General features: G+C 26.5%; 1 protein-coding gene across 1 annotated transcript; it reads left to right on the top strand.

The window, feature by feature from the left end:
* The first annotated feature begins 5,750 nt into the window (after nucleotides 1–5,750).
* On the top strand, nucleotides 5,751–7,149 carry LOC105367414 (leukocyte receptor cluster member 1 homolog). Its single transcript, XM_011506114.1, has 3 exons — nucleotides 5,751–5,997; nucleotides 6,115–6,214; nucleotides 6,299–7,149. Exons 1-3 carry the CDS (start codon nucleotides 5,975–5,977, stop codon nucleotides 7,115–7,117), a joined length of 942 nt encoding a protein of 313 aa, XP_011504416.1. The 5' UTR covers nucleotides 5,751–5,974; the 3' UTR covers nucleotides 7,118–7,149.
* The last annotated feature ends 5,322 nt before the right edge of the window (nucleotides 7,150–12,471 follow it).

Raw genomic sequence — 12,471 nt, 5'->3', positions numbered from 1 at the left:
AGAGTGTTTGTGCGTGGCGAGTGGGGGGGGGGGGGGGGGGGCGAGTTTATTCTATTGTTTTTAAAATTCATTAAAAATGTAATTGAATGTTAACGTAATTTATACTCTTCTATCGCCAGCTTCATTGAAATTAAAATATTTCGACATCGAATAAAGTAATTCGTAAATTATTAATATTTTAAAATTCACAAAATGAATAACTCGAAGATATTAATAGTTGGAAGCGGTTTTTTTATGATGTGATATCTGGCTCTGTTAAATACTTATCAATTATAGATTCGAAATGTAATGCTTAGCTTTAGATTTCATTTTTTTTTTTTTTTTTTGGGTTTTCATTACATTACGAACTTTGATACTTATCATATTATCATAAAATTAAGTGCAGATATAATAATGTAATTTATTGAAAAATACAAATAAACTTGAATTTGATTTATATTCATTTCGACATTCGCCTATTCAACTTTTCCACAATCGCTAGTTAAGAAGCAAATGGCTAATAAATTACAGAGAATACTCACTGCCGATATAATAAAGGAACTTTAAGAATTATCTAATGTAAATAAATATCGATTTACTTTTAAGAATATATTATAAAATTTAGCACTTAAACGTCTCTGAAGGAATATGGCAATCGATCGTGAAACAAGCTTTTTCGTGTATTTTACGACGTAAATCCCTCGGATCCTCGCCAGTCGTCTCGACTAAAGAAAAAAAAAATTAAAAAATAATTTCGAATATTAGTTAAAAAAAAAAAAAAAATGCAATAAAGTATGACTTCATTTCTGCATATTATCGGCAAATTAATTGACTCGGTAAACCGCATGAACAAATTTGTAAAAATAACGCTAGAAATATAAACATTTTTTATAAAATAAAAAGAAATAACAATTCCGCAAGACGTCAGCTGACGTATTTAATTCTGCGGTATAAAGACCAACCGCTATAACATTTGGCTTTCTCATTACATGTCAGAGAAATGAATTGCAAGGTAACAAAGAAATTAGAAACATCAAGTAAATATGCTAGGTAGAAAATGGCGAAAGAAACTTCATTTTAAAAACAATTATAAGATACGTGCCACAGTGAATAGAATGAATGTAGAATAAACGACATAATAATTGATCTACCATCATTTTACACCGAAATAATGCTTCGAACAATTGCGCTGTCAGCGAGAATGCCTGGAGCAGCCTCCGAAGAAAGCTTCTCGAGTCTGAGGAATGGTTCATATTGTATTAAAAGGTTCGAGTTTATTGGCTGAAGGAGCTCAACGTCAATGATATCATGGAGTCTCATTCGAACAAGTGCCAATAGAATAGAGTCTCATTCGAACAAGTGCCAATAGAATAAAAAAAAAAAAAAAAAAAAAAAAAAAAAAAAAAAATTTTTAAAGCTAGTAAATATCGACTCGCTCGTTGTGCGTAAAAGAAAAAAAAAACAAATAATGATGAATCCGACGTATGGAGGTAATCCTATTATTAATATTCCGAAAGACGAGTTTCTTAACAGCCAGTGTTTACCGTCGATATTACTACAGTCACGTAGAAAATAATTAAACATTTGTTATTTTCCATACATTAATGTACGCGATAAAGATTTTAATCTCCATTTAAGAAAAATGTTCTTTATCTACATTTCAGGAATGGAAATTATTGTTTTGCTTTGTCGACTGTGCTCTTATGTCTCTATTCCGCAGTGAATCCGTGACTTTGACTCATTTTTTATTGGCATTTGCAATGATATATATTCTATTCACAGGGATTTCGATTAATTTATTCGAAAGCGTGAGCGTTTGAATCCTATATCCTCAGCTGTTACATGTACTTCAACGAATTCTATTTATTTTGTTTTTCAATTGCATTCAAAATTAGTTATATATAGCCAATGTTGGTAAATATCACGCAAAAATATGATAATGCGAAACGATGAGAATTTGGTGATAGCACGTAAGTAATAAAGTGATAACAAATATAATGATTAAGCAATGAAACAATACGATAGACTAATGTGCAATAATCCGTATTCAGCGAGTTTTTAATTTATGTATAAATATATTAGTAGTTATGCACAATTGCTTATATAAACTTTTATTATATGAGATTTTTTTATTTCCAGAATGCAGTCTATGTATTCTTTTATATAATACAGTGTAATCGTAGCTGTTTGATCTTCGTTTTGCAATAAAAATGTATTGTACATAAAATCCTAATCTTACTTAACTGATATAATTCTATTTATAACTTTAGAATAAATATTTTTTAAAAGAAATAACTTTTTCAGACATTTTTCTATACAAGATAAAAGTTACTGTTTAATTGAAAATTAATCTCACTATTTGTTAGTACACTTCATTACATACAATAATATGAACAAGACAAGAAAGAAGTAAGACGAGACAAAAATCTGCTCTTCTAAAATGAATTATTAAAATGACAAGATTTATTACTTCTATATAGAACTAAAATGATATATGTAAATTGATATATTTATATCTTGCATTTGCCAAATTTAGTATATTTCTTAGATAATGCATAAAATGGATAAAAATGAAGAAATTTGTGCAAAATGATCATTTTGCTGAAATAAAGGCAGACATTATATTACAGAAGATAAGCATAATCTTTTTAATTTAATAATAAAACATCCAGATAAGAGTTGGAATCTTCTCCTATCGAATTTTCTCCTACTCCCATGATTCATTAAAATTATGAAATTATGTAAAACCCATTAAGTCAGATAAAACTTTGTAGATGATTTTATATTTTCTTCTTATTTTTATGTTTCGTAATGAAGCTAAGTTTGCAAAATAAACAACTTTATGTAAGCTTATTCGATATGCGATGGTTACAATCATTGTTAATAATTTGTCCGAGTATATAGACATGGAATATTTAAAAATTATCTTTCGTTTTTTTTTTTTTTTGTTTTTTTTTTGAAATATTTATTAACATTTATTTTCTTCTTTAAAGCAAGAATCATTCATGCGCTCACTTTATATCAAATATATAATAACGATAGTTTAAAAAATAATTTCAGATCTTGAATTTATAATAAATAATTTTAAAAATATTTATATAATAATAATAAATAGCGATTTTAAACGACTGCTGATTAATTAATTGCACGTGTAATAAATTCCGTTTATAAAGGGGCTTTTATTTTGACATTAAAGAATCTCATGAAATACATTAGGCTTTCAAATTAGAAAAATATCAAATGAATTTATGATCAGACAAAGATCTTTTCTAATACAATTTACTTTCCATTAAACAATATAGAATCTTAGCTCGACGCGCTTAAAATTATTCGCTCGAATAATCTTAGTATATGCATACTAAATTATTACCACTACTTCAACCAATAAGTAGAAATTTTATTAAAGTATTGAATTAAATTTTTCAAAGCGTATCTACATATTCGCATCTCGCTTGTTTTTTTATAATGGCGTTGTTAGAAAAAGCAAGACCCTTCGATAGACACGACAGTACTTTGTAATATTGAACTCCACTAAAGTCAATAACAATTTTATTTCAATGAAAATGCAGTTCATGTGATATCAACTATTAGTTATTCAAATGGTAATGTCGGTTGCAAATGTCAAAAGCCTAAGAACAATTAAAGATAATCGCGCGTAACTTCTCTCTGCCCAGCTATTGAATCTCAAGGATATTTTATCTACAATTAGTCAGATAGAAGCCTGTCTAAGGAAAAGAGACTTTTTATTTAATTTTGCATTCAACGTTACGTTACTTTTATATAAATCAAATCAGTTGTAAATTAAATGAGATTTACGAATGAAAAACAAAGCCTTTTCATGAAGAATATAAAAGTCGTAAAATTATTACTTTTACTAATAGTTTTCTTATACTTATAGGCATAAACGTAGCTTATAAAAGTTACAACAATAGTAGAAATTCGGTAATAATCGTAACTTTAAAGAGGACATAAAGATATTGTAACATGACTAAACGGAATATAATATGCTTTTATGAACATTTTCTTATATTAATTTTATTTTATTCTTTTTTTTTTTCCTTTTTACAACGGCCTTTCTTTTTCAGTTTAAAAAGGAAAATTCTATCTGTACACTTATTTTCTTAAAACCAAATTTTATCGGAAGAATAAATCGACATAAGTACAAGGCGCTGATATCCACAAATACAATAACAACAAATCGAACAACACGTCATTTTAATATTGTGATTAATGCAACTACTTTGTTAAAAATTACTATTAAATGGAGAGATTTACGTGCTAGAATCCATAGTAGCCGCCACTTAGTATATAGAATATATTCAGTACTCTTCTTAGTACTCAAGTATTTTATATACGTAAGACTGGAATTTAATGTACCGTATCAAGTATTATCTGGAAATAACAATTGTAGATTTGACATTAAACTATTAGGGTCGTTTAAATTAATCTTGATCAATATCAAGTTTAAATTTACAATGAATTGAAACTTGGAATAATATTTCATTCGGAATGTATCGTTTACTACTTCTTTTTTTTTTTTAAGTGCATGTGTTTCCTTACATTCTCAGTGCACGGTTTTTTTATATTATAAACGATCGAGATCGATAGGTTGTTAAATGAAATATTATAATACATACACTTTTATTATAATAAAATGTCAAAAGCGCAACAATACGTAAGGAAGCCAATTTTCATAACTGCAAGTGATAATTATAATTTTAAAGAAACTTACTCCCGTAAAATAGAATAATCTTAAAATTAAAAATTATTCATGAATTTAAATATTCAAATAATATTAAGATATTCGAATAACTATTAATATAAAAATAAAAATTAATCTGTTAAAAGTAAAAATCAGTCTACCGCCATCGTCAATGTCTTTAATGAGTTTGGCCTAATTACGACTCATTCAATGTCTTGATAATGATAAAATATTAGTTGCACAGTCGTAATTTATAAAACACAGATTACATAAAAAATATAACTTTCTTCGGCAGTACAAAAGTTTTCAAGGTTTTAATCTAATCGAATTTCGAAACATGTTTTAAAAGATTCACGATTCGATAAATATAATTAATGATAATATAAATATTATTAAAATAAATTAACATAGACGTGAGTTTATAATTTGCTGCTATTCTACGTCCTCTCGTTCATTTAAATTTTACTATTTTTAATTTTCATTGGCGACAAAGAAGCCCAATCAATTTTTTTTTTTTTTTTTTTTTTTTTATTTTTTTATAAATTGTCGGTCTGTTTCCTTTCGAATCGTCTCAGAATCGCAAAGCGAAACTTGTTAATTATTCAACTTTTCAACATCGAGGAGACGTGTGGCACTAATTTTCCAACAATAACTTTCATAATTGTAACTTACATAATGCGAATAAGAATAAGATTGTAATAGCAATTCGATAAATACGAATATAAAAGAAATTCTTCGAATCAATCTAAAAATGTAGTACAATTGTCAATTTAGAAACATGTATCGATAACTTTGTATATATTTTATACGCAATTTACCAATCGTGCATATCAAAATAATATTATAACATATTTAGCAATTCTTAACTTCAATATTTTATGAATTTAAGATGTAGCCTGCATTATTTTGCAATATATCGAACAACTTGAAATTTATGATAATACGAAATTTACAAATTTACAAATTTACACCCCAATTGAGCTGATTTACAATTTTTTTTCTCAATTTTGAAGCAAAACGTAGTCAATGTTAATATACTTTGCCGATAAAACAGATTTCTCATGTTTTGCCTACTCGACTTGTCAACTTGGATGCAAAGTTGTTTATTTTAAAATGTTGCTATAATTTTAAAACATCATATGTACAATACCATAAGTGGTATTATACAGTTATTAGCTGAAACATTGTATGAACTACAATAACGTTGCACTTCTTTTAATAAAACTGCTCGATGAGTCATAATTTAAGCTACATAACCTGTAAACGAAGTTATAGACCAACAAACTATTAAAAATGAATATTTTACCAAAAAAAAGGTACGAATGTTTATTTCTTACAATTTAAAATTATACAATTAGTAATTTTACATTGAAAGCATTTTGAAAACTTAAAAATTTACACGAACAATCTGTATGATTTTCCTTCTATTTTAGATGGCACGTCCGTACAAAAGAAAATATTGCTAGAGTTCGACGGGATGAAGCTCAAGCTGCTGAAGAAGCTAAAATTGAACAAGCTCGTATTGATAAAGCTGTATGTAAAAATATATTTAACATATAGTTAGAGGTATATTTTATACACTATTACGTTTGGTAGTTATATTTTATTTTATTTTAGGAAAGCGAAGCAAGATTAAATTTATTAAGAACTGAATCGAGGAGAAGGAATAATATTAGTCCCTTAACCGTGAATGATAAGCAAATTTCAAGTACATCAGCAAATTCTTCAAAGCATATTAATTTCTTTGAAGAAATAGAACAAGGTAATATTGATTATAGTAAATCAAATAAAGATTATGAAAAGGGTAAAAAAGAAGAGCAAGAGAAGTATGAGAAACAAATTGGATATTTAACTTATCTTGGTCAAGGACTTAAGGAGGCTGTTAATAATAGCTGGTATAACGAATTACCTAAGCGTTTAAGCGATACAAATAAAAATATTGAAGTTAAGCCAAATAAAAAAGTTCTGGAGGATCCAATGCAGGATATCAAACGATATTTACACATTATGTCTGTGAATCAAAGTAATAGTAAATCTGAAAAAAAGCATGAATCTAGAAATGAAAAATTTCCTACTAAATATAGTAGTTACGATACTACTAAGAAACAAAAACGTAAATTATCATCTAGTGATGAAAGTGATGATAATCATAGATCCCATAAGAAACATAAAAAGCATAAAAAACATAAAAAATCTAAAAAGCATAAGCGAGATAAAGAGAAGCAAACTGTTAAATCTAATATAAATATTGAAAAATTAAGAGAAGAAAGATTACAAAGGGAACAGAAGGAAAGGTTGAGAGCACAAGCACTATTAGAAGAAGTGAAAGGTAATCGCCAGGATGAAACAAATGCAAATTTAGTATTTCGTCAAAAGTATAATTCTCAATTTTTCCCAGAACTTGCTCGACAAAATTGTGAAAAGAATTATAAATAGCCATTAGTCGAATGCTTTTTATTTACTTAATAGCAAAGACAACATTTATATATAAAAATATTATATAAAATTAACATAAGCATTAAAAAAAATTGTTTTTCATTGCAAATAAATATTAAAGTATATAAACCAATTGTTATGTATGTATAACTTTATGTAGGAAAAATCATTTTTTAGATTTGTACAATTATAAGGAAGTAAGGCAATATGTTAAAGAAAATATCTGTTTAATAATAATTATTAAAATATTAAGCAATAATAATTGTACAAATACAAATAATACTTATCTTTAAAACAAAAATAATATATTTTGATATTATGTATTATTTATATTTTTAATTTATTGTATATATATATATATATAGTTAATAGGCAATAGTTTTCCAAGATTTTAAAATTTACTATAATTTCTATCAATTATATTTTTTTATTTTCATTTTCCATTCGGCATAAAAAATCTAACAGCCAGATTATTTAAATAACAGTATGTACTACATGTAAGCCTATTTCTTTCAATTAATTTTTAATAATGTTATTTATTTACTATTTAATAAGATCGGGTTTTCGCTCAAAATACTACTTCAGTATTGAAAATCATAATATTCTTTTATGTCAATAAAAATTTATATTAAATTTATTTCTAATATCTATTATTTTTATAATAAATACGTTAATATACAATTATATATTACGTTAATATACAACTCGATTGATTATATATTGTTAAATAAAATACTTATTAATTAATGATCACTATTTTAATTTTTTTTTTGTTTTTCTTTTGTGTTTGTTTATTAATTTTAAATATTTAAAAAATTTTTATCTCGTATTTCCATTTTTTTCCATTATTAGAGAAAAATTTCTATCCAAATTGGAGAAATTGTCATTGAATGTTATAAAGAAATATATACCTAAAAAATAATAAAGTAATAATTCATTGAGATTTAAGTTATATAAAATATTTATATCAAACTTTAAGTTTATGATCTTTATATAAGTATAATACTAACATCTACAAAATCTTACAATTACCTACTTTTATATTAATAAAAAGCTAATTTTATAATTATACATATATTAAATATTGATAATATTTTAAAGTTGTAGTGTAAAAATATGCAAATTAATAATAACAAATAACAGTTTATTCTTAAATATATTTACATAATGTAATTATTTAGCATTTATGATATAAATGGATATCTTTACTCACTCTCTCTCTCTCTCACTCTCTCTCTCTCTCACTCTCTCTCTCTCTCTCTCTCTCTCTCTCTCATTCTCTTTAACAATTCATACAAGTGACACCAGAATTGTTAAGTTGCGCGCGAAAATCTCGTTCTCGAATTTAGGTCGAAACAGCGCGAATCGTTTAATTGGTTAACCAAAGCTTCGTTAAGGCATCGCTGCATGTAATAAAGCCATGTAATAAAGATAGAGGATAGGTGGATGGACTATTATTAATTCATTTGATGTATGTTTGAAGTTTGAAGGAAATGATTATAGACTAACGAAATACAAAATTTCGTTAAAAATTTTTAGTAAAATTTCAAACATATATTTCACATCAAATGCATTTATTCGTCATAGCAAATCCTTGGCTGCAAAAAACCTAAAATGGAGTTTACACTATTTAATAGCAAAGGAGGATTAGACTAGTCCGCCCAAATATTTGATATAAATAAGATTCAATCGTTCTCAATAATAAATTTTCGCAACCTTACGTCACTAGTAAAATGATGCTCGTGGATTAACAATCAGACGACGTATTTTCATATTTTTTAATCCCGATGTTATATTATAAGCATTCCGCGTCAAAGAGATTCTAAATGTCTTTAGGTATTTGATATTAGTCGCTGATCAGTGGTATAAAATTTTCAAAGATCCCAATAACAAATAATTACCAATTCTTCTATTTATTACAAAAGCGATAATTGAGGAGGAATTCTATAGAAAAAAATAATTCAATTAAATTTGTCGAAAATAAATATTCTTTATTAATAATGTAAAAATAATTAAATTGAATTATGTAAAGTAAAAGGAATATATGACATAAGACATTTAATTAATTTACTGTATTAAATCCTGCTATATACGTTGAAAAATTAATTTTAAGGCTCTAAGAGAGTTATTTCTCTTATAATGAGAGCTGACTCTAAAATGAGACAGAAATTGAACAAAATTCTGCCCTTTTCTGGGTTATAAAGCAAGGCAGTGAACTCTCGCTTATGTTGACTTTTTAGTCGCTAGCTCATTGCCAGGAAACTCAAGGAACTCGTTAAATGTATAGGTAAGTATATGCATTTATCACGAAACTAATTGACGGCTTAACATATTCATAATGTAGCACATAAAGCTAAAAGGATAAACAATTTTCTTCTTTCCAACGTAATGGAATATTATATGTAAACTTCTATTTCTATTAATCGCGAGTTTGATAACTTTCAGTTTGAATTAAATTATTAATTATTAAAATAAAAGAATAGAATTAAACTGATATTCTCTTGTTAATAATCGCTGTTACGAAATTGAAATTCAAACTTAAATGAAAGTTTATTGTTAAAGAAAAAAAATTACCATAACGATATTGAATCACGTAAGAAAGAAAGTTAATAGTTTTTGAAAGAAACAAAAATTAATTATTAGTATGGTAAATAGAATAAATAATGGCGTCTTTTACTTAATTAGACAATACAACCGACATTCTCATGGCCATTATAACGATTCTACGAATTCTTCAAATATAATTTCAATTAATGTTACCTTGATAGAAGACAGAACCGATAATTAAGGAAAGTAGTCGTACAATAGTATTGCGATTGAATAAATTTCTTCTAAAAGCCAATATAGAAAAAAACATTTTTTACTTGATAATTAAAAATCAGACTTTAATAGAGGATTTCATTAAAGATTTTTATACATATACAATTATATGAATTTTTTATCAACTGCAATTAAATCTTGTCAATATATTTTTAAAGCTGAAAATAAAATAGACCATTATTTTTCATTTTACTTAAACACAGTGAAAAGTAACTGTTATGAAAATAATAATTACTGCGACTTGAATTATGCGCGATTACGTTGCTTTCTAAACTAATATAGAGGAACTTTCAATTCATAAAATATAAAATTATGTAAGATATTGCATTCTGATATATCAATAATTTTAAATAAATAACAACATTAGTTTTTATTACAATCATTTTCAACTAAAGGAATATCAGAAATTCAATTAAATGCAAAAGTTGGAATGTGATAAATTTCTACTTTTAATAAGTTTGCTATAATATATATCTTGGGAGCAAATATTTTTAAAATTATTCATATCAAAGCTCTCACCAAATTAGAATATCTTTACGTGACAAAAATGAAATTAAGATTGTGTTTTTAAATTTTGCTTCATTTTATATAATGTTTTTCTAATTTGATCTCATTGTCTCAATTAATTCTTATATTAAAACAAGAATATATAACAATAATATTACGTTAATTAAGCCGTTTATTTGTTATTCAATATATATATATATATATATATTGCTTTATATAACAAAGCATCATTAATCTTTTAACTATTTATTGTATAGAGTTTCATATATTTTATCATATGTACTTTTTCAATTAAAATTGAAAATGTTTTAAATTCTTGACCATTAACATAGTTTTGAACTAATTCAATGTTTTAATTTATATATATATATATATATATATAGGTAGAGCCGAGGAAATGTTTATGGGATCAGAATTTTTGGGGGAAAAAAAAAAAAAAAAAAAAAAAAAAAAAAAAAACATTAACATAAATTATAAACATATAGTAAATATTCTTTCAATTACGCAGTGGATTTTATAATTAGAACAATTATTTCTATGACTGATAACCTACCATTCATTTATTCGAAATCCGCATACGAAATATCAATACCATTTCAAAATAAATACATACATTGTTACGTACATGGTTGAAAAATATACAACAAATCAATAAGATATTAAATACTATAAATTATATACAAATGAAATATTATGACGTATGACGATATTGCGGTAGAAATAGAACTAATTTTAAAAATATAACGATGATTTTCATTCAGCTACACAATATACGCAAAGGCACTTACTCTGCCCATCAATCCAAAATTTCTGTCAAGGGAAGTGACGCTGCCCCCTACGCCCCGCTGCCACACCCGTTATCATAATACACATGTTGGATCTTTGGACCCCCCCCCACACACACACACACAGACAAACACTTGTGCGCATTTAATCGCTCCATCTTTCTCACTCGCTCATATTGCCACCTCTGCCTCTCATAGCGTCATTAGCAACATTAACTTAACAATGTAAATGATGATTTTTTTTTTTTTTTTTTTTTTTTTTTTTTTTTTTTCAACTGTACAATTCACCGGATTATTATTAAGATTTATGGATCAATTAATTTTATTAATTAAATAATATCGTTCAATAGGGGCGTAATGTTGTTTTACAAACAGATAGAGATATACAGATAGATTTGTCTCTAAATTGTAATACAAAATTTGAAATTCTTAGTAAAGCTCGTAAAACTTAATATTCCAAGTTTCATGTTCCAGGCGTATAAAAGAGACCAGACCATCTCGCATTGGCAAAGTGTCGTCAGCCTTATCGAAGAAAATATGCAATATTGTACAATTCAATTTACCTGCAATACTTAATTGCCGCACGCAATAAAGAGATCGGAATAATTTTCATTCGTCGATTAAATTTGCAATGCGAATGTGAAATTTGCATATTCGTTCAAATTAATTATTCATTCGCAAAGTAAACGCTTAAATTAATTGCTTCTCATCCCCCGGATTATTCGCACATTACTACGGCTTACGCATCGAAGCTTAAACCATTCAAATAATAAATTAAGTATAAAAATTATTCCAATAATTTGTAAATTTACAGTGACAGACTTAAAAATCTACCTATAAATTGTTATTTTGGCAATCGATCTCCACTTTCGTCAAGGCAAATGAGTCATTCGTGTACACCACGCCTCGTCCTTTTCTGCAAGATATATCAATTATAAGCTCTACTACCGTCCTTTAACGACACTAATGTTAATTTCTATGAAAATAGTTAATTCGTAAATTAGCCTTATTGGGATTGTGGTTTAATGCGGTATGAGACGTCGTTGGAATGGCATTATGAAAAGCAATTATCATTCGTGCTTAACAGTAAGTAAAACGACAAGATCATCTTATCTTCCTTAGCCTGCGTAAGCCTCATTACTCGTCGAGAATAATCAATAATTTTTCATCGCCGAATCCCTGCTGTTCTAATTGCATTTTGAATTTTCATTAGCCCGGTGTATTTATCGCCGTCATCGAGGA

The sequence above is a fragment of the Ceratosolen solmsi genome, unplaced genomic scaffold, assembly GCF_000503995.2.
Source record: "Ceratosolen solmsi marchali unplaced genomic scaffold, CerSol_1.0 scaffold7, whole genome shotgun sequence".
Lineage (NCBI taxonomy): Eukaryota > Metazoa > Arthropoda > Insecta > Hymenoptera > Agaonidae > Ceratosolen > Ceratosolen solmsi.
Note: the sequence above shows the minus strand (reverse complement) of the source record. Positions and strands in the feature narration are given on the sequence as shown.